This window comes from Canis lupus, chromosome 18 (genome assembly GCF_003254725.2).
Source record: "Canis lupus dingo isolate Sandy chromosome 18, ASM325472v2, whole genome shotgun sequence".
NCBI classification, from domain to species: domain Eukaryota; kingdom Metazoa; phylum Chordata; class Mammalia; order Carnivora; family Canidae; genus Canis; species Canis lupus.
Genome location: NC_064260.1, coordinates 39,641,041 through 39,666,551, shown reverse-complemented (window position 1 = coordinate 39,666,551; position 25,511 = coordinate 39,641,041). Strand labels below are relative to the sequence as shown.

Here is a 25,511-nt window from a genome sequence, read left to right as displayed (position 1 = left end):
GAGTCAGCTCCCACAGTAACTACTGCAGCTCCCAGTCCACAGGGTCCTAGATGCTCCAGGGGTGGGAGGCGCTGACCTGCACAGCTCAGGGCACCCTGCCGAAGGAGTGTCCTTGCTGCCCTGTGTCCTCCTGGCCTCTGCCTGTCCCGGGGAAGTGCCGGATCCAGGGCTGTGTCCCCCGGTGGCCTGGGCTCCAGGGTCGCAGCCCCCTCCCTGCGGAGCTGCCTCTGAGCTGCTCCCGGGCCCCCTGCCGGGCGTGCTGCAGCTCTTTAGGGAGCTCGGCCGAGGTGTGTGGGACTCTCTCCCCTGGACACAGGTCCTCTGTTAGTGCCCCTGGGAGCCGGAGGGCATCCCCGCCCCTCCTGGGATCCTGCCCGAGGTCCCTGCTAGCGCCTTTCCATCTGGGAAGATTGGTGAAGCTCCTGCTTCTCCGGGCCTGGGCTTTTCTGTCCAGGGGACACTTGCCGCTCTGCCTTAGCTCCTTAGCTCCTCGCAGGGCCCCTCCCCCTTGGATGCCTTTTTATTTCTTTATTTTTTTGTCCATCTTCCTACCTTGATAGAAGCACAAACTCTCCTCACTGTAGCATTTCAGCTGTTGTCTCTTTAAATCTCAGGCTGAATTTGTAGGTTTTCAGGATGATTTGAAAGTTATCTAGGTAAGTTGGTGGGGACAGGTGACTTAGGGACCGTACTCTTTGCCAACTTGCCTATATCAGTCCACTGGACAACCTTAAAACTAAGCTCTCTCTCCTACTTCTTCTTTAGCAAGCTGAAAGAGGTAATTCTGGGAAATCTTGCAGTCTCCGGGCATCTCCACAGGCACCGCCGCTGCCAACACCTCTTATTTTTGGTGCCAGGTTCAGTGATGGAGGTGAGTCTTATTTAAATCAACCCATCTAAAAAATTGGACCAATCTGATCCACAGATGTTGTCTCCTGATACCCAATGACTCTTGTGATGGTTGTTCCCACAGCAATTTCGCTTAATGACCTGGATGAACAGACAAAATCTAACAGTGTTAACAGAATTCATCCTAATGGGAATCACCGACCATCCTGAGCTGCAGGCTCTCTTCTTTGGGCTTTTCCTCATCATCTACACAGTTTCAGTGGTGGGCAACCTGGGCATGATCATCCTCACCAAGGTGGACTCCAGGCTCCAAACACCCATGTACTTCTTCCTCAGACACCTGGCTTTCATTGATCTTGGCTACTCATCAGCTGTGGCACCCAAAATGTTAGTAAATTTTGTAGCTGATCAAAATACAATCCCCTATAACTGGTGCGCTACCCAGCTGGCTTTCTTCATCTTGTTCATCATCAGTGAGCTGTTCATTCTGTCAGCAATGGCCTATGACCGCTATGTGGCCATCTGTAACCCTCTACTCTACACCATTGTTATGTCACAAAGGGCGTGCTGGGTGCTAGTAGCAATCCCTTATGTCTACAGTTCCTCTCTCTCTCTGATAATCACCATCAAGATTTTTATGGCATCCTTCTGTGGACATAATGTCATTAGACATTTTTACTGTGACAATCTTCCTTTGTTAACTTTGCTGTGTTCAAGCACACGTGACATTGAGTTGATAATACTGATCTTTTCAGCATTTAATTTGATTTCCTCCCTTCTCATAGTGCTTGTGTCCTACATCCTCATCCTTATGGCCATCCTGAGGATGAACTCCACAGAGGGCAGGCACAAGGCCTTCTCCACCTGTGGATCCCACCTGACGGTGGTTGTTGTATTGTATGTCACTCTCTTCTTCATGTACGTGCAGCCCAAATCCAGTCATTCCTTTGATACTGATAAAATTGCCTCTATATTTTACACTTTGATAATCCCTATGCTGAATCCCATGATCTACAGCCTAAGGAACAAAGAGGTAAAAGATGCCCTGCATAGAATATGGAAAAACCTGCATAAACCACCTATGTAGAGTTCAATATAGGCACTACCTGTAATAAAATAGGTACAGACTTCTGTTTAGGACATGTCATTGGCCTTAGAAAGGAGTAATGTGTAGAAGTCGTGGAAAGCTAGAAATGCTTTTCCTGTTTTCAACTCATAGGTATTCCAGTAGTGATCATTCTTCTCATGCCAGCTTTGGTTTAAGTGCTAAGACAAGTCCAGACCACTGTTTCCACAGTACCAAGTACTTATTTTGCAACTGAAGGCAAGTTTTGGTTTGCTCTGTTTGTTTTCTTTTAAATACATAACACCGTGATAATCTCTTTTTCATAGTTGTTTTATGTCTTTTATTAGATATGAAATAAATATGCCCACCATACTGGCATATGGCACAGAGAAGATGGAACTTAATGTTCTTTGTGTAAGGAATATGCACATCAATGAATAATCAACAATGTCTGCCTTAAGAACTAACACTTTAACTTTATCCCATTGTGGTGGGTTGCATCTCAGTCTGTTACGTGTTGATATGTGAACCTGTGTATGCTTAGGAAAGCAGAAATAAAAATGTGATTATTTTAGGTAGCATAAATGTGTACAGCAACAATTCAAAATTGCTTATTTCTGAAACATTAGAAATAATACCTGAGTTTTGCTAGATTGGTGCATATAAGGTCAGCATTTAAGACATCTGAGGTTTTTATGTTTTTGTTTTTTTTACTACAACTTAGCAAAATAAAAATAAAAATATAATTTTAAACTAAAAATTTAATTGAAATAAAACTGTATAATACCTTAGAAAAATTTTAGTGAAGGATTGGCATTATTTTCCTGCTGGAAACTACAAAACCTTGAATTATTAAGGAAGACATAATGTTACATATACCATAACATTGTTTGGATGAATAAATGTCATGTGGTTAGTTTCCCCTAAATTATTCAATGCATTTAATACAGTGACATTCAAAATCCAACAGTATTTTGGATACTCAGGTTGATTTTAAAAATCATGTGTAAATGCAAAGGATCTAGACTATCTTAGAAGAAGAAAGAACATAGAGGTATTCCCAAAAAAGTTATGAATGTCTTTTGTAAAACTAGATTAGGTTTTAAAATTATTTTTTGAACTATTTTAATTTTTTAATTCTTCCTTCATTTCTTCATTCCTTCTTTGTCTTTTCTTCTTTCTTTTAGAATGATGGAGCTGACTCTAAAATTTACTCAGAAAGGCAAAATGCCTAAAATATAAAGATAGTCTAGAAGAAAGAAAATAAAGTGGCAGGAGTTCCACTACCAGATTTCTTTACCTATTTCTTTTCTTTTTCTTAAAGATTTTTATTTATTTATTCATGAGAGACACAGAGAGAGAGAGAGAGAGAGAGAGACACAGGCATAAGGAGAAGCAGGCTCCATGCAGGGAACCCAATGTGGGGACTCCATCCAGGGTCTCCAGGATCATGCCCTGGGCTGAAGGTGGCGCTAAACTGCTGAGCCACCCCTGCTGCCCTCATTACCTGTATCAAAGGTTTAGTAATTAAGAAACATTTTCCTAGTTGTCATAGTCCCTAAGGAGTAATATAGATGTTCCTCTAAAATTTAAAAATAGAAATACCATATGATCGAGTAATTTCATTCTGTGTATTTAGCCAAAGAACATAAAGATGCTAATTTGAAAGGATATGTACATTCTTATGTCCATTGCAATATTATTTACAGTATCCATGATACAGAAGGAACCCAAATAGCCTTTGATAGATGATTGTGTAAATAAGATGTGGAGGGCAGCCCAGGTAGCTCAGTGGTTTAGCTCTGCCTTCAGCCCACGGTGTGATCCTGGAGACACTGGATGGAGGCCCAAGTCAGGTTCCCTGCATGGAGCCTGCTTCTCCCTCTGCCTGTGTCTCTGCCTCTCTCTCTCTCTCTCCTCTCTGTGTTTCTTATGAATAAATAAATAAAATCTTTAAAAAAAGAATATGTGGAATATGTATAGAATGGGATACTATTCGGTTGTATAAAAGGAAGAGATCTAATGACTGAGTAATATTCTATTATATATATATATTATATATAATATATTCTATTATATATATATATTCTTCTATCTATCTATCTATCTATCTATCTATCTATCTATCTATCTATCATCTATCTACACATCTTCTTTATCCATTCATCTTTCAATGGAAACTGAGGCTACTTCCACAGTTTCACTACTGTGGACATTGCTGCTATAAATATTGGAGTGCAGGTGTCTCGGTCTTTCACTGCATCTGTATCTTTGTGGTAAATCCCCGGCAGTGCAATTGCTGGGTCATAAGGCAGTTCTATTTTTAACTCTTTGAGGAACCTCCACACAGTTTTCCAGAGTGGTGGTACCAGTTCACATTCCCACCAACAGTGCGAGAGGGTTCCCCTGTCTCCACATCCTCTCCAACATTTGTTGTTTCCTGTTTTGTTAATTTTCCCCATTCTCACTGGTGTGAGGTGGTATCTCATTGTGGCTTTGATTTGTATTTCTCTGATGGCCTGTGATTCAGAGCATTTTCTCATGGGATTGTTGGCCATGCGTAGGTCTTCTTTGGTGAAATTTCTGTTCATGTCTTTTGCCCGTTGCATGATTGGATTGTTTGTTTCTTTGCTGTTGAGTTTAAGAAGTTCTTTATAGACCTTGGATACTAGCCCTTTATCTGATAGGTCATTTGCAAATATCTTCTCCCATTCTGTAGGTTGTCTTTAAGTTTTGTTGACTATTTTGCTGTGCAGAAACTTTTTATCTTGATGAAGTCCCTATAATTCATTTTTGCTTTTGTTTCCCTTGCCTTCATAGATGTATCTTGCAAGAAGTTGCTGTGGCCAAGTTCATAAAGGGTGTTGCCTTGCTCTCCTCTAGGATTTTGAAGGAATCTTGTCTCACATTTAGATCTTTCATCCATTTTGAGTTTATCTTTGTGTATAGTGTAAGAGAATGGTCTAGTTTCATTCTTCTGCATGTGGCTGTCCACATGGCAGCATTTATTGAAGAGACTTTTTCCAGTGCATAGTCTTTCCTGCTTTGTGGAATATTAGTTGACCATAGAGTTGAGGGCCCATTTCTGGATTCTTTATTCTGTTCCATTGATCTATGTGTCTGTTTTTGTGCCAGTGCCACACTGTCTTGATGATCAAAGCTTTGTAGTACAACTTGAAATCTGGCACTGTGATGCCCTCAGCTATGGTTTTCTTTTTAATATTTCCCTGGCTATTTGGGGTCTTTTCTGACTCCACACAAATCTTAATATGATTTGTTCCAACTCTCTGAAGAAAGTCCGTGGTATTTTGATAGGGATTGCATTGAACGTGTAAATTGTCCTGGGTAACATTGACATTTTCACAATATTAATTCTCCCAATCCATGAGCATGGAATATTTTTCCACTTCTTTGTGTCTTCCTCAATTCCTTTCATAAGTGTTCTGTAGTGTTTAGGGGATAGATCCTTTATCTCTTTGGTTAGGTTTATTCATAGGTATCTTATGCTTTTGTGTTTCACTCATACAGGGAATATAAAAAAAATAGTGAAATGGATCAGCAGAAAGGACTGAAATTGAGTGGGAAAAATCAGAGAGGGTGGCAAAACATGAGAGACTCCTAACTCTGGGAAATGAACAAGGGATAGTGAAAGAGGAGTTGAGCAGGGGGATGGGGTGACTGGGTGACAGGCACTAAGGGGGGCACTTGATAGGATAAGCACTGGGTGCTATAGTATATGTTGGCAAATCGAACTCCAATAAAAGAATATACAAAAGTTTTTAAAAAGAAAGGATGAGATCTTGCCATTTGTGATGACACGGATGGACATAGAGGGTATTATACTGAGAGAAACAAATCAGACAAATAGAAATACATTTTGAATTCACTTAAGAAATCTAAAAACAAAACAAATAAACCAACAAAAAGCAGAAACAGACCCATAAATACCAACAACAAACTGATACTTGCCAGAGGGCAGGGATAAATGGGTATGAGATAAATGGGAAGGGGGAGGGGAAGACACAAACTTCCAGTTATGGAATGAGTAAGTTATGGGGCATAAGGTACAGCATAGGAAATACAGTCAATAGTATTGTAATAGCACGGCATGGTGACAGGTGGTAGCCACCCTTGCAGTGAGTACAATAGAATGTATAAACATGTTCATTAACTGTGTTGGATTTCTGAAATGAATGTGACATTGTGTGTCAACTATACTCCAATAAAAGAAAGAAAGAAAGTCTTTTCCAGAAATCAGACTAATTGATCAATGGAATACAAGAGTGACATTAGAAACAGATCCATGCATAGATTGTGACCTAACTTATGATAGATTCATCACTGTTTTCTAAATGAGAAAGAATGATCCTTTTCAATAGATGCTATTAGGTAATTTGTATATTCATTTGGGGGAGAGAGGAAAAGAATCTGGACTTGTAACCAGACCCTATGCAGACTCACTTCTACTTGGATTAAAGATCTAACTGTGAAATGCAAACAGCGTTTAAAAGGAAACATAGTGGGACATATTTGTGATATTAAACACGTACATCATTTTAAACAGAATACAAAAACCAATAGCTATCTAAGATTTAAAATGATCAATTGAACTATCTTAAGAAATTCTGTTGGCTAAAATTAATAATGTGAAGGGTACCTGGGTGGCTCAGTGGTTGAAAATCTCCCTTTGGCTCAGCTTGTGACCCTAAGGGCCCTGGGATCGAGTCCCACATCAGGCTCCCCACTTGAAACCTGCTTCTCCTTCTGCCTATGCCTCAGCCTCTCTCTCTATCATGAATAAATAAATAAAATCTTAAAAAATTAATTATGATAAAAATAAACTCTCATAGTGGAAGAGGATACTTTTATCATACCTACAGAATCAGACAAAGAGCTGAGAAGGGACTCATATTCCAAACATAAATGTACCTCTTACAAATCCATAAAGAATTTATATGAAATATAATACAAAGGTGACAAATGATGTTATTAACAATCATATTTCAAAGAAAATATCTAAATTGCCATTAAAGAAATATAAGGCTTTCAACTTCATTCCACATTAGAATAATACAAACTAAAACCACAATGATGCCATGCACATTTTCACAGGCAAGAAAGAAAATGATGGAAAATACTGAATGTAGACAAGGATATTAAGCAACCATAAGTATTTGCACTTCTAATAGGAATGCACATCAATATAAACACTGCAAACTCATCAGGTAGTATTTATTAATGATGATATGTATATCTTACTACTCAAAAATTTCAGTATGAAGGATATACCCAAATAGAAATACATCCAAGATTAAACTGATCTCGATTAAATAGTAGTGTGGATATGAAGGCTGTGGGAGTAGCTGTTTTTAACTACCATTTTCAGGAAATGTATCTGTGTATCAGGGCAATATTTTTTATAATGTCTAAATAATTCTCTTTCATGAATACATTACAAAAATCCAAATTTAATTTTTTATAGCCCAACGATGTGAAAAAGTAAGCTTCATGCTCACCAAAATCAGATGAAATGGAATATTTATATCCCTAGTCATAAAACTACAAATGAGACCAATTCTAACATTTTATCAGAGCACAATGAATAACTAATTTGTGATGTATTCATAAAATGGATCTGTCCACAGACATGAGAATGAGCAATCTAGAACTACCTATAACAACACATCACCTGACAAAGGCAGACAAAAGAAATACATATGCTTCTGTGGCCACAATATCATCAGTCATTTAGACTATGACAGTCTCCCCTTGTTATCTTTGCTCTGCTCAAATATGCATAAAATTGAATTGATGATTTTTTTATTTTCTCAGTTTTTAATTGGATTTTTTCTCCTTCTCATAGTTCTGTGTCTTACCTGGTGATCCTGCTAGCCATCATAGGTTGAACTCACCAGAGGGTAGACACAAGGCTTTTCCCACCTATGGGTCTCACCTGAGAGTGGCCACAGTGTCCTATGGGACTTTGATATTTATGTATGTGCAACCCAAGTCCAGTCATTCCTTTGATATTGAAAGTGGTGTCCCTATTTTGACCCTTCTAATACCCACACTGAATCCCTTGATCCATAGCTTGAAGAACAAAATGTCAAATATTCAGAACAAAGGATGTGGGAGAATTTATGCAATATCTTCTCTTAATTGATCATAACATGTGGTTCCTATCAGCATTAAACTTTGTTATGTATTCCTTCAAAGGAAAAGCAAAACTAGATGAATTCAGTAAATATTTAGAGATTGACTTCTACATCTGTCCTACTTTTTTTTTTTTTAAAGATTTTATTTATTTATTCATGACAGACACAGAGAGAGGCAGAGACATAGGCAGAGGGAGAAGCTGGTTCCCTGTAGGGAGCCCAATGTGAGACTCAATGTCAGGACCCTGGGACCATGCGCCGAGCCAAAGGCAGATGCTCAACCGCTGAGCCTCCCAGGCATCTGTACCTGTCCTATTTCTAAGTCAACTTGCAGAAAGAGACATTTGGCATATAATATACATTAATTTAAATACCTGCAAAATTATGTCATTTATTGAGGTAAATTCATAAATAGGTAACCAGTAAAAACCTGCATATGAATGGCACAGTGTAGATAAGATTTAAATGTGCCAAAACAGATAATGAGATGGGATCAGACCAGGATTAATAGAAGGATGAAAGGGTAAAAAGGAGATTCAAATTTACAAGAAAAAGGCATTCTATGGTGAAAGTCAATCAAATGGCTAATGTGGCTAATGTGGGACTGTGGGACACCTGGGTAGCTCAGTGTTTGAGTGTCTGCCTTGGCTCAGGTTGTGATCCCGGGGTTCTGGGATTGAGTCCTGTTTTGTGCTCGCTGCAGGATCCTGCTTCTCCCTCTGCCTATGTTGCCTCTGTCTGTGTCTCTCATGAGTAAATAAATAAATAAATAAATAAATAATCATGGGGGGGGGAATAAATATTTCTTTCCATCTCTCTCTTACCCTTCTTTCTAAAAAAACAAAATAAAACAAAGCTGGCTAATGTGTCCATTAAAGTCAATTGTATTCAATTGGTAGGAAGCTTCACTTCTGCAAGATGATTGAGTTGTAGAGATTTGTTATAAAATATTGTGCTATAATCATCATTACTGTATTATATACTTAAATATTGGTCAAGGGTATCGATCTCATGATATGTTTCTTATCACAATAAAAATCAATAGATTTGGAAAAACCAAAAAGGTCATATATAACTATTAACTACATGAGGTAGAGGGAATGGGGGAAATGGATTAATGCATATTCAGCTTATGTATAATTAATTTACAAATTTAAAATAATGAATTATGTAAGAGAGAACTATTCTTTCAGGTAGAGCATGGAAATATTACAGTGTCTGTAATATCATTTCCTGCACATATCTTGTGTGTGTATGTATATGTAGGTGACATGTGTGTGTTTCTTACAAATACTTTGAAAAGTGTAGTTTTGTCATCTGGGATGGTACTGTTGTGTCTTAGAATTTATATGCTTAATCAAAGTAAGTTTATTTTGTGTCATACTCACAACCTCAGAAATGGACAATACGTCCTGTGCAATAAACAATAAGCTTTAAATGAGAGATCAAACTCTTATATAAAGCATCAATGAGAATGGAAACTGTAAAAGTAGTACTTCTATTTTTTTAAATTTATTGTTGGAATGCTAAATAGATGGGGAAGTTAGCAGAGCTCATCAGGGAATAAAGTCCTGTTGATTGAACAGGGTACAAGTGAACTTTAGCCACATACAGACAATCTACAAATGATATTACAGAGGAAGCAACAATACAAACTTCCTGTGGAATCTTGGGATCTCGAAAGGACCTCAAGGATTTCAATTCATTTTCACGGGTAACATAAGGTGTATAAAAATCTTAGTATTTCCTCTTTATGACCCACACTTTGTTACTTCAAAACATAAAGTCCAGAATGTGCCACACCCTAGTTTGATATTAGGAACACCAAGATGAGAAGGAACAGTGCGTCCTGCTCTAAAGTAGTGAATATTCTAGAGAATAAGTGGTCAATACTTCTTCATCAAAACCATAGTAAAGATAAATGATAGAGCTGAAGACTAAACTCATATTTTATTTCAAAATTTAAAGATAGATATTATACTCACTTGTTCTTAACTCCATCATTCATTCCTACAGAGAGTCAGCAAATATTTTTTTCAGCAAATATTTTTGAACGCCTACTCTTTCCTGAGTATTTCAGAAGTTATTACTACAAAGGAAAACTATTTATTAATTTTTTTTAATTTTATTTTTTAGGAAAACTATTTAGATATATCCTTTACTCTTATAAAGTTTACAGACTAGAAAATACCACACAAGTAAAATAAAATTGTTATCAATATTTAATTACAAGATTTATACATGCATGAGGAAAGATCACAAGATTATATGAAAAATATATTTTCAATCACACAATCTTAATTAAAAAACAGCAATAGGACCAGGCATATGATGGGTGCCTTCTAAAAGGCTCTAAAATAACTGACTTTTAGTTTTCTTAAAACCATGCACATTTTGAATTTATGGTGTATGTCATCTGTATTTCATGACAGGTACATTAGGGCTTGTTTTTGACATGAGAATAGAAGCTTTGCTTTCAGTTCTATTCCCAGTATTCATATTAAAATGGAACATTGGGGCCAGAATCGTGTGCTTTCTAAGAGTTGGATTTTCTCCACTCCAGGGCCAGCAGCCACACCTCTCAACCATTACAGGAGGACAATTCAAAAGAAACAAACACACAGAGGTTGGAATCATTGCACATGATTGATACTCAGTAGAATCATCTAAGCACATCCCTAGGCTCTCTTGACATTTTCACTCTGCGAGTGTAATTGTGTGGAGACTTCAATAGTTGGCTTCTTTCCCTGGGGAATCAGAAGTTTTCTCTGGGAATTCCTGTTTTCCTGTGTAGGGACTTAATCCGTAAAGAAGCTTATTTCAGTGTGTGGGCCTTCAGGGACATCAGACACTTGTAAACCTCTTTGGCGTGCCTCCTGCAGAACCTTTGCAGTGAGACTCAACAGATCTCTGGGACAGGTAGGTAAACCCAATAATTTCACTTAGTACTCATCCTGGCTATGAACTCCACGTAGAAGGAGATTTATGTATTCAAATCAGACAAGCAAACAAAACATATTAAGCAAAACCATAAAACCATAACATTAAACAATGTTGCACACAGATTGTTTCCATGATTTAATCTCATTGAGCCTCAACTGTCCTATCAGACATAGAAATAATTCCATATGTCTTCTAGGACACTCTGGAAAATAACGACATTATTATTTTGAAATAACCTGCATTATTCTGGGCATAGAGTACAGCACATAATGGATAATGTTAGCACTTTTCTATATTCATTTCTCTGTACAAGGAAAACAAAGTAATCACACTTGAGTAAATCAAACTTTATTACTTTAAAAAGTAATACTTTTTAAAACTTCAAAACAGGTTTTGAAGAATTTAAAGGAAAGGGTATGGGAAGATGGAAAAAGAGAGAGGACTGCCAGACCATGATAATAGAAAAGCATCTGAGCAGATAGCAGAGTGACAGAAAGGAGTAGTGTATTTGGCTAAAGAATTGTCTTCCTTTAAATAAATCCGTTTCTGAATAACACTGAGAAGGAAGATTACTGAGGTGTGGTCTGGTGGTGGGCAGCTGAATCAGAAGGTTATTGAGGTGTGGCAAAACTGACAAGGAAAAATCCAGCATACTCAAAGTATCTTTCCCACAGAAATACAAAATTCCCCAGGATGATGACAAGGTATGGGCTAAAGGAAAAGCCAGAGGCAGCCAAGGAAAAGGCAAAGATACTGGAAGTCCCTCTGGCTCATCAACTTCTGTTACACAGCTATCTTATCACTGGAAGCAGACACAGAGACGGGTACATATGTAAATACGTATTCATGTATAGTATAATTAGTATGCTAGTGTGTAAATAAACACCACTACATGTAATATAATAGATTAATAGATACTCAAGTTATATAGATTATATCTAAAACAGTTGAAAAATGAAGAGCTTGGCACAACAGTTCTAACAACCTAAAATTGGTCTCTAGAAAGTTTCTATTTCTGAATTTTGCAAAAGATTGTGAGAAATACAATTAAATTCTGACACTTCCACATGTGAACAAAAATTGTCCCATTTAAAAGAAACAGTCTACTATCCAGCATGAACCAGAAAAAAATTAACTTGACCATCTATTAACCTCCTTCCATTTTCTCCATTAAAAGATGAGAAGAACAAATTAAATGGCCTCAGGGAACCTGACCCACCTGACTGAGTTCATTCTCAGGGGAGTCTCAGACCGCCCGGACCTCCAGATGCCACTCTTCTTTGTTTTCCTGGTGATCTATGGGCTCACCGTGGCAGGGAACCTGGGCATCATCACCCTCACCAGTGTTGACTCGCAGCTTCAAACGCCCATGTACTTCTTCCTCAGGCACTTGGCTATCATCAATCTTGGCGATTCTACTGTCATTGCCCCTAAGATGCTGGTCAACTTCTTGGCTTCAAAGAAAACCATATCCTACTATGGATGTGCAGCCCAGCTGGGTGGCTTCTTAGTTTTTATCGTGGGGGAGATTTTCATGCTGGCTGCAATGGCCTACGACCGCTACGTGGCTATTTGCAACCCCCTGCTCTACATGGTGGTGGTATCTCCGCAGATCTGCCTTCTGCTGGTGTCCCTCACATACCTCTACAGTCTGACCACAGCACTGACCGTCTCCTGCTGTGTGTTCTCTGTGTCATACTGCTCTTCCAATGTCATCAACCATTTTTACTGTGATACTGTCCCTTTGTTGGCATTGTCCTGTTCTGATACCTACATTCCAGAAACAGCGGTGTTTACCTCTGCTGGGACCAATTTGTTTTTCTCCATGATTATTGTTCTAACCTCCTACTTCCACATTGTCCTTGCCATTTTGAGGATACGTTCCTCAGAGGGCCGAAGAAAAGCCTTTTCCACCTGTGCCTCCCACATGATGGCTGTCACTGTGTTCTATGGGACCATTCTCTTTATGTATTTGCAACCAAGGACCAACCACTCATTAGATACTGATAAAATGGCCTCTGTCTTCTACACTCTCGTGATACCAATGCTGAATCCCCTCATTTACAGCCTAAGGAACAAGGATGTGAAGGATGCATTCAAGAGATTCCTAAAGAGCCCTTGCCAGTCTTTCAAATTAATGTAAATTTAAAAATTACAATTGTCTTCATTTAAGAGTTTTATTTGCTCCTGAAAAACTAATCTCTGTTAAATGCAGAGGTATAAATATTTAAGTATGCAATGGATTTCAATGAGAAAATCTTAACGCTTGCTATTGTAACCTGGTCATTCTGTGCAGGCAAAATACTACTAAATATAATATCTACTAAGTGGTATGGGGCATGGCATTCGAGGTAAGGCAATGCCTGGAAATAAATTAGATTTATGATCTTTTCAGGTAAGTCAGAAATAATGTAAATACAGGAACTGTGGCACTCAGTTTCATTAGCTAATTCCATAATTAGTTGTAAATAAGCAAAATAGCTTGTTGAAAACAGAAGAGTCACACTGTATGGTGGAGATTCTTGGTCTCCACAGATAAATTTGACAATATCTTGGTAGCATTAGCCTTTAAGATTTTTAAGTTTTATTCTTTATAAATATAAAAGTGTATAATATAGATCATTTATTTTGTTTTCCTGTCTGATTTTCCTTATGGGCTGTATTTGTCTACACCAGCCTACATATGTGCAATTGGGAAAACACATTTCTTAGCACAAATCCATTTTTTTTAAGTATAGTTCAGTGAACAGAATTGGAGCAACAAGGCTAAACTCACATTTGTACTTCTACCAATCCTATGTATTTTATTAAATGGATTAAAGTCAAGAATAAAAATGGTAGTGTTTTCCACCTTTTAACTTGGTTTAAATATATGTATTTTGTAAAAATAATTATATTTTCGCCTGTATTAGTTTCCCAGTGCTATGATAACAAATTGCCACTGACTCAGTAACGTGAAACACAGAAACTTATCATTCACGGTTCTGGAGGTCAGAAGTTCAAAATAAGTCTCATTAGGCTAAAATCAAGATGTCAGCAGGCTGTGTTCCTTCTTGGACTGCCATGGAAGAATCTGTTTCTTTTCCTCTTCCAGTTTGTAGAGGCAGCCCTCATCCCTTACTTGGCATCCCCTTCCAAACAGTGATCCCATAACTCTGACCTCTACTTGCACTGCCACATCTCCTCTGACTCTTACTTTCTCACTTCCCTTTACTTCTTGGGATTACATTGGTCTTGCCTATATAATCCAGGAGACACTCCCCATCTGGAGTTCCTTACCTTAATCACATCTGAAAATCTTTTTCCATGAAAGGTACCAGATTCTCGGTTCTGGACATCTTTGGTAGGATAAGGGACCCATTTTCTGATTCAAATATCTATATGTATATATTTTATGAAACTGGGCAACCTAAAATCTTGCATGCCTCATTCACTAGTACTCAATGGATAGTCTCTCAAAAGCTTACACTTTTTACCCTTTTAATAATAAGTTAGCTACTAAACAAACTATACAAAAAGTTCTCTTTGAATGATTAGCCAAAAGCATTCAGTTCAAAGGTTCCAAAATATAAGCACACATGCGCACACACACACTCACATATCACATGTACACATTTATCAGAAATGACGAATCCACACATTCAACCAACCAGGCAGGCACATCAGCCCAGTACCACTTTTCTTTAAAGTAAGGTAGGGAAAATAATTTATGTGGCAACATTGATCTCCAATTGGTCAAAGCTCACATCCTGCGAGATGCTAAGTCACCTGTATTTCCAGCTTACCCCTACCTAATTGCTCTGCAGGTTCCATGGCATTTGTGTCCAGACAGTGACAACAAAATCCTCCTAGTGATGAGGGGAGAGGGAAGATGCAAGACATAGTCCCAAACAAGGTCTGACAGCACCTGTGAGAGTTAGGACACACTTCAAACAGCATCAGAGAGCCCTTCCTGCAGCTGCCAAAGAAATGGTAGTTTTGACCCTGCTCCGTATATAGGGATGTTCTATGCAGAAAGCATTCCAAGTGTGTAAACCTTGGGTGGCACTCACTGAATTCTTTCAAGACCACAAAAATAAGAAAAACCATCCATGTTTCTCAAATTCAGAATAGTAAATCCATCTCATAAATTTTGACCCAAAAACTTACTGAAGGACTATTTTCACAGCAGCTCATTTTGTTTCAAAGCACCATGATCATAAGTTCCAATATTTTATTTATGTCCCAAGAAATATGTCTAGTATTAAATGTTTTCCACTATATCAATAATCTAAAAGATAACAGAAATTCACATAATCCTGATTTTGTTTTAATTCAAAATTTAAATTAAGGGGGGCATCTGGGTGACTCAATCGGTTATACTTCGGACTCTTGATTTCAGCCCAGGGTCCTGTGATGGAGTCCTGCTGATGCAGACTCAGTGCTCAGCATGAAGTCAGCTTGAGAGTCTCTCCCTCTCTGTCTGTCCCTCCCCTGGTTCATGCATGCAATCTCTCTCTCTCTCTTTCTCAAATAAATAAGTAAATAAATACATTCTTTTAAAAAAGTTAAACAGAGGAATGGTAAGGCTTCCAATGGAGATTTTCTTGTCCCTTAAGGTCTAGATAAGTTTGGTTTGAGCTGCTAATGCCATCTCCCTGCATTTCCATAAGGCTTCACCAGATATCTCCAAGTCATGAGTCACATCTATCATCTCTGTTTTCAAAATGGCTATTTCCACAAGCCATCTCCATGGAAAGAAAAAATTCCTTTCAAAGAAACAATTCAAAAACGAAGTAGAAATTACTGCAGATATGGTAACAGGAGACAATATAGAGATTTCTGTGATAGGTCATGTCTCCTCATACTTAGAGAAACTTAACTACTATACCACAGAATAATTCTCCATTATCCTTCTTATATCCCTCATATATATTGGTTCTTAACCTAATACTGGTTCCTTCTCCTACTCATTCTCTCTCTCCCTCCTTTTCTATCTGTGTCTCATTTAAAGTCTGTAGTATATTTTTCCTTGTATTAAACAGAACTATTACTTGTAAAGCTTAAGACCTTTCCATAAATTATGCCACTAATTGCTACTCTCTTTTTATGCACCTGTCCAGAATTGGTTTGACTCTTTCAATATAAAAGGTACTTTTTTAAAAAAATATATTTATTTATTTATTTATGAGAGACACAAAGAGAGGCAGAGGACATAGGCATAGGGAGAAGCAGGCTCTTCACAGGGAGTTGGATGTAGGACTTGATCCCCAAACTAGGATCACACCCTGAGTCAAAGGCAGACACTCAACCACTGAGCCCCTCAGATATCCCATAAAGGTACTTTCACAAGCAACAACCATGATCTAGGTTGGGGACTTCTTATGGCAAAACAACTTTGATAACAAACTCTTACCTCATCTCACAAAATGTCCGTGACTTTGGGTTAACTTAAAATGTAAATATCAAAATATCTACTTCTTAATATCAAGCCACAAAATAATTTGAGCTATAGTCATCACAAGAAGTAAGTTATGATTTTTAAAAACACTAAAATTTGTATTTCAAAAAAATAATAGATTACTGAATGATAAAGATTATTAATATCTACACAATCATAAAGTGATTAATATAAGACATGGACTCAGAAGATTCTGTTATATCAATTTAAAAGTCTTATGAAATATATAAGTAAAAACTTCCATGATAAAATATGAATGCTTAAAATATTGCCTTGAGATCAACGAATAGTCAATATAGGTGCAAACTAACACTTCCTTATACAGCTATAGCATCTCATACTGTAATCACTTCTCTCTCTGTTTAGTTCCTCTCTCACAATTTTTCAGCATTCTATCTGCATTTCATGCTTTGGGAACTGGAGGGGTTTCTTAGGATCAGTGCACAGCAGGGGTGAAGAATGACTGCACATAGGATGGGCTGTGTCACTACAGATGAGTCAGGCTGCAGTTCAGCTACTTCTGCACACCTGCCAGGAGGATGAGAAGTCAACCAGCCAGGTGCCCAGAGGAAGAAACATGATTTGGAGGTTGACATCCCCTGTCTCTATGAGGTGTGTTTTTGTCATTTTAACAACTACTTTATCAGCATTAGCATTGTGATAGGCATTCAAATGGTAACATTATATTAAAATTAATGTGTATGTGTCTCGGTTATAATTTCTGAACTTTGCTGTTGACATGGATTATAGTGCACTTTTCCATTTCAAATCTTAACAAATATTTGGGTTCTTTTTAAAAAATAATGTATTAAATCAAGCAAAACAATTTGAGCTCTATAAAGTTAAATCTGATTGAATTATTTGCTGCAAACTTTACCATTTGTTCAAGTGGTACATATTAATAAGTTCAATGTCCACAGTATGAAATGCTGTGTACTGATGGTGGAGTGTATATGAATAAAAATAAATCTTGGAATAGATCCATCCTTATTTAAGTAAATTAAATATGCTCTCTTTATCCCAAAACAGAGCCTCAGGAGATATTTCAGACATGTTCCTTTATGGGTCAGTGGGGGACCACACACACAAAATTGTTCATCGTGGTCATACATGTAGAAGTCGAAAGTTGATAACTAACTGCATCTTAGTATTAGAGCAAATCGATAGTAAATGGGGTAGAATCAGATTGTGGCCATTTCATTAAACAGAGGCCAGTAAAATATTAGTGTATATGTAGAAAATGAATAAAATTCAAAAACATAGCTGAATGATAAGCTTGAAGTATCAAAATAAGCTATATAACCTGTGTGTGCTCTTTAAAATATACATTTATAAAGCTGCATTTCTTTTCTAAAAAAGATTTGTTTAATTAATGTTGAGTTTGAGAGAGAGAGAGTGTGTGTGAGGAGGAGGGGCAGCGGGAGAGGGAGAAGCAGACTTCACATTGAGCACAGAGCCCAATGCAAGGCTCGATCTCAGGACCCTGAGATCGTGACCTGAGCTAAAACTAAAGTCAGACACTTAACTAATTGAACCACTTAGACATCCCATGAATTTGAATTTCTTTTTAAGAACATATATCAACTTTTGTGGAGGAGATACCGATATAGGGAAAGAAAACTGATGCAGGGATAGGAATTAGGATGAGAATGCACACGGGATGTAGAATCATGTGTCATTAACCAAGTTTAGTCCCTTAGGTTACAAAACCAAACATAAATAACTTCACACATATATTCATAATTTTTATTCCTTCTAAACTTTTAACATACTATAGGTCATATATAAATAGTTTTGTCTTTATCTTCAGATGTGAAACATGGAAGAAGCCATTGTGGGAAATGCTGAAAGTTTATGTAATTTATAGATGATTAAAGCATATGTCTGAGGAAAACTATTCAAATCTAGATAGTCAAGTGAATACAATAAAAATAACAACCAAGGGAAGCAGGTGAATTTTTATATATAAAAAACATGGGGCAGCCCAGGTGGCTCAGCGCCTTAGCGCTACCTTCAGCCCAGGGCCTGATCCTGGAGATCCAGTATCAAGTCCCACATCGGGCTCCCTGCATGGAGCCTGCTTCTCCCTCTGCCTGGGTCTCTGCCTGTGTCTCTGTGTCTCTCATAAATAAATAAATAAATGAAATCTTAAAACAAAAAACAAAATAAAAATGGGCGCTTGGGTGTTCAGTTGGTTAAGTGTCTGCCTTTGGCTCAAGTTGTGATCGCAAGGTCCTGGGATGGAACCTTTCATGGGGCCCCCTGTTCATAGGGAAGTCTGCTTCTCCCTCTCCCTCTCCTCTCCCCCTCTTTGCTCCTTCTCTCTCTTTCTAAATAAATAAAAAAAAATAAATTCTTCAAAAACATTTCCTCAATAGGGAAATCAAAGTTACTCTGAATAATTAGCAAAGACCCATGGCATCATTTCCTGCTCTCACATGCTTTGGGAATAACCAAGAATTATGCATTCAAGTTCCCAGGGGAGTGTCTCAAGGAGAGGAGATGCTCATAAATTCTTCTGACAGCAGCCATGCTAGTAATCACACGGGAGTACAAAAAAGACAGTCTTCATTTAAGGTGAATAGATGGCACTGATTATATTGACTACTAAGTTAACTAGAGTGATGGTTTTTGATGCCTGTCTTCCATTTAAATGACAGATACGAGCACAGTCACAGATACAGCCAGACTCTGTACATTACATCATATATATTAATCATCTCTTTTCATAACTAGGTTTTTTGGATTAATGATATATGTTTACCAGTATTAGTATGTTATTTGAAAGTGATAAGGGACTTCATTTCTATTTGCTATTATTTCTCCATTTATACTGGTATTCTAGACAAAAACTTCCCGAAGGGGACTAAACATTTTTCCAAGCTCAACTTAGAATCTTCCTCTCTCCTTCCCTCCCTCTTTCCTTCCTTCCTTTTTAATGAGATTGCAATGTTTTCAGTTTGACCAACCCATTTACCTCAGTTGAGGCTATTATGAAAATGTTACAGAATATTCCATTGATATTGGTTGTTTTCATTTGCATAAGAGGACATCGTTGGGCTCCATGTCCATCCTCCAGGTCCTGGAACAGCTCTGAGCTTCTGCTTCCATCTGATAAGAGGTTTGATACTCAACTTCCTTTTCTTTCCAGGCAGTGCTTGGGTAGGACTGTTTATAGGAAGGCCACATAAATATTCACTAAGTGAGTTTCAGAAGAACTTCAGGCATTTGTAAAATCACAATAAAATGGATGTTGGTATGAAGAGGTTTACCAAATCGTATAAACTTCTGAGGAATAGTCTTTTCTTTGGGTATAATTTTTGTAGCTTAAGATATTAGGGTCTGTCATTTGTTTGGTTGCTGCTAATGGATGTTTGTAATTGCTTTGTTGTAAATATTTGTTAATTTGAATAGATTTTGGGGTAGAGCAAATTTTGTGAAGTAGTTTCATCTGCCTAACTAATATTGAATTTCTATTCTATTTTTTTTTGAAATTTCTGTTTATTTAAGAGCAACCAGAGGTTCTAGTCTTATAGTTATAAAAGTTTAGAGGCAACTGGGTGGCTCAGTTGGTTAAGCCTCCAACTTCAGCTCAAGTCATGATCTCCGGGTCATGAAATTGAGCCCCATCTCAGAGTCTGCACTGGGTGTACAGTCTGCTTAAGATTCTCTCTCTCTCTCTCTCTCTCTCTCTCTCTCTGCCCCCACCACCCCCCTATGTATGCAGGCTCTCTCTCTAAAAAAAAAAAAAGTTTAATATTTTCTGTGACATTAATTCCTTGACCAGCCTAGGGCTGATTTTTATATGGATCAAATAAACATCCAATTTCATTATCCTCTATATGCATAATCACTTTTTCCAGATACATTGACTAGCCCATTTTTGCATGCCTGTCCTAGCATGCCACTTCTATCCAAACACTACAGTTCTATACATTCATGGGTCTTTTCCTGAGGTCTCTATTCTGTTCCACTGGTGTATGCCATATTGCCTCAATAAAGCAATTTTTTTTTGAGATCTTTCTCTTTTATTAGACTAAAAAACACAAAACCAGTAGGAACTGGGGGGAAAGAAATAGAAAAGGGCTGGGCAAAGCTCAGAGCTGACAAAGGGGAGAAGCAGGGAGAGAAGGGGAAACATGAAGAGCCCCAAGTCAGGGCAGGAAAGAGGTTTCTAGGGATTAAACATCTCCTTATTTGATGACAATTTTCTGGCACAAGGCTCGTGGCCCAGAACCAGGGAGAGGCTCGGGAGGTGGTGGGCCAGGGCCCAGGGCCGAGGCAGTGGGAGGCAGTCCGTGGGCAGTGATGTACTTCTTTTTTTTTTTTTTTTAATTTTTATTATTTGTTTATGATAGTCACAGAGAGAGAGAGAGAGAGGCAGAGACACAGGCAGAGGGAGAAGCAGGCTCCATGCACCGGGAGCCCGATGTGGGATTCGATCCCGGGTCTCCAGGACCGCGCCCTGGGCCAAAGGCAGGCGCCAAACCGCTGCGCCACCCAGGGATCCCAGTGATGTACTTCTTGTAGGCCTCACGGATGATCTTGAAGGCTCGAGCAGTGGTGTAGGGGATGTCTGTGACAGGGTCCCGGTACAGGGCTGGGCGATGGGTCACGGGGCAGACCTCCCGAACAGGGACCTTTGGGGGCCGGCCTTGGGGAAAACCATTCCTCAAATGTTGCATCATCACTAAAAATGATGAAAGTATGCAAGCAGCGAGGTGGAGAGACAACCGGTCCAGTGCCGGCATGGGGAGTCAGTGCAGAAGCTGTGGGAGTAGGATCCAGCCCTTCCACATCCACATTCTCTTCTTTAGGGCCTGGCTCCCCAACAAGGGGCACTGTAACCGAATGATAGGTGATTATGGGCCCAGGGCACTTCCTCTTCTTGTGCACCTGCTTCTTTTTGTCAGCCTCGAGCCTCTCGTATGTCTCCAGTGAACGTAAGTTGAGCTCTTCTGTGATCTTGGCCTCTCTGAGCAGCTCTTGCTGGGTCAGAGGCCGCTCACAATGGGGCCCCTTTTGCCGACTGTGACTGGCCCTGCCTCTCTTGTACCCGAAGGAATGTCTGTCGTGTATGCTCAGCTGTAGATTGACGCATGGACTTCTGCTGTCGGAGCCATCGTCCTGTAGTTCTAGTGGCAGCTTCTCATACGCACGTGTGTGCTTCTCTTCTCCGCGATGCCTCTCCAGCAGGGAGCCAGACCTCGGGGCCGCCCTGGGGGGAGATCCTGAGGAGCCGGCTGTCCACTGGGGGGAGCCCTGGGGCTGCCTGTGTGTGGGAGTCAGGGTGAGGATGGGGCTGCGGTTCCTCGGTCCCCTGTGCAGCCTGGCCTTCAGGCCGAGCCCCATGCTCACCCAACCCCTACTCACTAGGGCGAGGAGCGTGCCCTCCACACGCTGGTGTGAGAGATCCAGCACCACAAGGTGTGCACGCTGAGTCCACCTGGTGAGGGTGGCCCGGGTGCGTGAGCTGCAAGTGTGGGACGCAGGAAATTTTACAAAAATCCCCTACCCCTGGACAAGCAGAGCAGGACTGATTCCATTATGTGCTACACCTGCCACCTCCCGTATGACCCCCACATGACCTGCTTATTGCTTAAGGCGCTGCCCCACCCTAGTCAAGCCGCTGGGCCCACCCTAATCGGAAATCGGCTCATAACAAAGTAACCCTGCTTTGTGCCCGCCAAAACTGCGCGCCAATTCTGACCAAAGTAATAGGCCAGCTCAAATGGATACTATAGGATAAGGGTAATTCAATCGGGCACCTGCGTGCGGACCGACATGACTGTGCAACTTTCTATGTGTGTTACGATCCCATTGGCCACTGGCCCCTATAAAGCTGCTACGCCTCTTAGTCTCGGGGTCCAAGTCCCTGCTCCGCTGTGTCGGGTGCACTTGGACCCAAGCTCGAGCTTGTAAATAAACCCTCGTGTGTTTGCATCAAAAAAAAAAAAAAAAAAAGAGACATTCAGAAGGCATGTTCTAGATTTCTAAGTTTTATATCTGGTAGCATAGGTCTTTTCAAAAGTTTCCATGTTATTCTTTATAATTTGCATTTTTAAAATACATTTTTAATTCAGGGTTAAATTCTACAGATTCCTGAGATTTTGATTGCAAAGGCATCATGTACATAAGATTAATTTTAGCACAATTGACATTTTTATAACACTAAGTTGAGCAATCCAGGAACATAATATTTTTACCAATTTATTTAGGACCTCTGCAATTTTTCCCAAAAATATTTTAACTTTTCACCTTTTAGGAGTGGGTTGTCTAGTTTTTATAAGACATTCTGTGATTATGGCTTATTCCTTTTATCCTTAATTTTTATTGCCTTTGTCCATTCTAATGACATTAATTCCTAAATTCCTTAAATAGATGTTTAAATGCTCAATATTTTTTTCTAATTAATTCTGCCAATGTGATGAATTCTAGTTATAGATTTTCCAAAATAAAACCATCAAGCCAAACATGAGATCAATGCAGTTTGGACAACTTCCTGTAATTCTTATACATTTTTAAATACAGAGAGAGAGAGAGAGAGTATATATATATAGATATACTATATATATATAGTGGATATATTGTGGGTTTTTTTCATTATTATATCTTTCTTTATAAATCATGATTTTGTCACCTAAGATGAGTTACAGTGAAGTTCTCATTTTTTCACTCTGAAATAGTTAGTAGAAAAAATATGGATGATATTTTTTCCTTTGAAATTTTAGAACATTTGCCTTTAAAAACAATCTGAAGGAGAAAGAAGTTGGAAAAGCAGAGATAGATAAAGTACATTTTTTTAATAAATTGTGTTAATACAAAACATTTCATGTTTATTTGATGGAAGGTGAAATAAAGGTATAAGAGTAGTATTCAAATTAAAATATAGTTAATGTCTTCCATTTCTCTTTATGCCATGTCCAGTTCACTTCATCTAGATCAGAGAATCATTAGTCCTGTCCATGTACATTTAAACAGTAGGTATATTTGATAGGTATATCAAATAAATCATGCCATATCTATTTACCCTTGTTCCCTATTAAATTGTCTTTCATTCATGTAGTTCGTGCAATGTTATTTGCCAGCCTCAAAGACACTCGAGATAGCATCCCCTACTTTGAAATTAAATAGCAGTTTATTGGATGATTTCAGGTGATACATTAACAAATACATTCTGATAATTTATCCTGGTCTTAAAATGTGCTAGAAAATATAACTTACCAAATTAAACCCATCATTTCAGAGATACTAGTGCTAAAGTCAAAGCAAATGTGGGAATGTTAGCTAGTATTCTTTTTTTATATATTAATAACTTGTAGATGCAGGCCTTACTTTCTGTGCAACATATCAAAAATCAGAAAATGAAAACACCGCAGGCAAGTGCTAAATATTAAGATACAATGTTATTGAGAAAATTTATTTATGTGCATTACAGTGGGCATGTTGGGGACTTTTGCAGGGTATCTAAATCATTGTCTATCATCAGAAAAAGTCATTAAACAATATTCACAACTCATAAAAGCATAATGGAATGATAACACAAGTTAATAAATCAAACGGATAATGGAATGGGAATACCATTAGATATGCAGAGTTATAATGAGAAATGTAAATCAAAGTCTATTAAATGAGTTAATCGTGTTTTACTTGAATGTTGGGACTGAAATTGCAAGTTGAGAAGTGGAGGGTTATAACTTTTATTATTATTTCTTATAAAGAATTATATGTTTAACCAATTACAGGCATTAAGTAAAAAACATGTCTAAAAGAATATCAGGATTCCCACTTAAGACCAAACTTTCTAATGATACCTTCTTGACAGACCAACCACACAGAGACTGTATTGACTTGGTAATGATAGCCAGCATGCAGCAAAAAAGAAAAAGAAAAAAAAAAAAAAAGGCTACTGTATACCTTAGGTTGTAATGCCTTCTGTATTTGGCTCCAGGTTCAGTGACAAAAGTGAGTCTTATTTTAAATTAACCCATCTAAAAAAATGGACCTATCTTACCCATGATGGCTTTGCCTCCTAAAATGACCACAGATGTTGTCTCCTGAATCCCAATGACTCTTGTGATGGTTGTTCCCACAGCAATTTTGCTTAATGACCTGGATGAACAGACAAAATCTAACAGTGTTAACAGAATTCATCCTAATGGGAATCACCGACCGTCCTGAGCTGCAGGCTCCCTTCTTTGGGCTTTTCCTCATCATCTACACAGTTTCAGTGGTGGGCAACCTGGGCATGATCATCCTCACCAAGGTGGACTCCAGGCTCCAAACACCCATGTACTTCTTCCTCAGACACCTGGCTTTCATTGATCTTGGCTACTCATCAGCTGTGGCACCCAAAATGTTAGTAAATTTTGTAGCTGATCAAAATACCATCCCCTATAACTGGTGTGCTACCCAGCTGGCTTTCTTCATCTTGTTCATCATCAGTGAGCTGTTCATTCTGTCAGCAATGGCCTATGACCGCTATGTGGCCATCTGTAACCCTCTGCTCTACACCGTTGTTATGTCACAAAGGGTGTGCTGGGTGCTAGTAGCAATCCCTTATGTCTACAGTGCCTTTCTTTCTCTGATAACCACCATCAAGATTTTTATGTCATCCTTCTGTGGACATAATGTCATTAGACATTTTTACTGTGATAGTCTTCCCTTGTTAACTTTGCTGTGTTCAAGCACACGTGACATTGAGTTGATAATACTGATCTTTTCAGCATTTAATTTGATTTCCTCCCTTCTCATAGTGCTTGTGTCTTACATCCTAATCCTTATGGCCATCCTTAGGATGAACTCTGCAGAGGGCAGGCACAAGGCCTTCTCCACCTGTGGATCTCACCTGACGGTGGTTGTTGTATTATATGCTACTCTATTTTTCATGTACGTGCAACCCAAATCCAGTCATTCCTTTGATACTGATAAAATCGCCTCTGCATTTTACACTTTGATAATCCCTATGCTGAATCCCATGATCTACAGCTTAAGGAACAAAGAGGTAAAAGGTGCCCTGCATAGAGTATGGAAAAACTTGCACATACTGCCTATGTAG

General features: G+C 38.6%; 4 protein-coding genes across 4 annotated transcripts; 3 read left to right on the top strand and 1 right to left on the bottom strand.

The window, feature by feature from the left end:
- Positions 1-977: 977 nt before the first annotated feature.
- LOC112663357 (olfactory receptor 8K3-like) lies at positions 978-1,936 on the top strand. The gene has a single exon (XM_049096603.1). The coding sequence runs from the start codon at positions 986-988 to the stop codon at positions 1,934-1,936; it is 951 nt and encodes a 316-aa protein (XP_048952560.1). The 5' UTR covers positions 978-985.
- A 10,272-nt stretch (positions 1,937-12,208) lies between these two features.
- Positions 12,209-13,156, top strand: LOC112663355 (olfactory receptor 8J2-like). Its single transcript, XM_049096604.1, has one exon. The coding sequence runs from the start codon at positions 12,209-12,211 to the stop codon at positions 13,154-13,156; it is 948 nt and encodes a 315-aa protein (XP_048952561.1).
- Positions 13,157-20,972: 7,816 nt separating this feature from the next.
- On the bottom strand, positions 20,973-21,939 carry LOC112663139 (vacuolar protein sorting-associated protein 72 homolog). Its single transcript, XM_049096605.1, has one exon. It carries the CDS (start codon positions 21,803-21,805, stop codon positions 20,987-20,989), a length of 819 nt encoding a protein of 272 aa, XP_048952562.1. The 5' UTR covers positions 21,806-21,939; the 3' UTR covers positions 20,973-20,986.
- Positions 21,940-24,552: 2,613 nt separating this feature from the next.
- LOC112663353 (olfactory receptor 8K3-like) lies at positions 24,553-25,511 on the top strand. Its single transcript, XM_035701852.2, has one exon. It carries the CDS (start codon positions 24,561-24,563, stop codon positions 25,509-25,511), a length of 951 nt encoding a protein of 316 aa, XP_035557745.2. The 5' UTR covers positions 24,553-24,560.

What these genes read in the sequence shown, in the direction of transcription:
- LOC112663357 (XM_049096603.1), top strand. Translation starts at nt 986, where the DNA reads ATGACCTGGATGAACAGACAAAATCTAACAGTGTTAACAGAATTCATC.
- LOC112663139 (XM_049096605.1), bottom strand. Translation starts at nt 21,805, where the DNA reads ATGGGGCTCGGCCTGAAGGCCAGGCTGCACAGGGGACCGAGGAACCGC.
- LOC112663353 (XM_035701852.2), top strand. Translation starts at nt 24,561, where the DNA reads ATGACCTGGATGAACAGACAAAATCTAACAGTGTTAACAGAATTCATC.
- LOC112663355 (XM_049096604.1), top strand. Translation starts at nt 12,209, where the DNA reads ATGGCCTCAGGGAACCTGACCCACCTGACTGAGTTCATTCTCAGGGGA.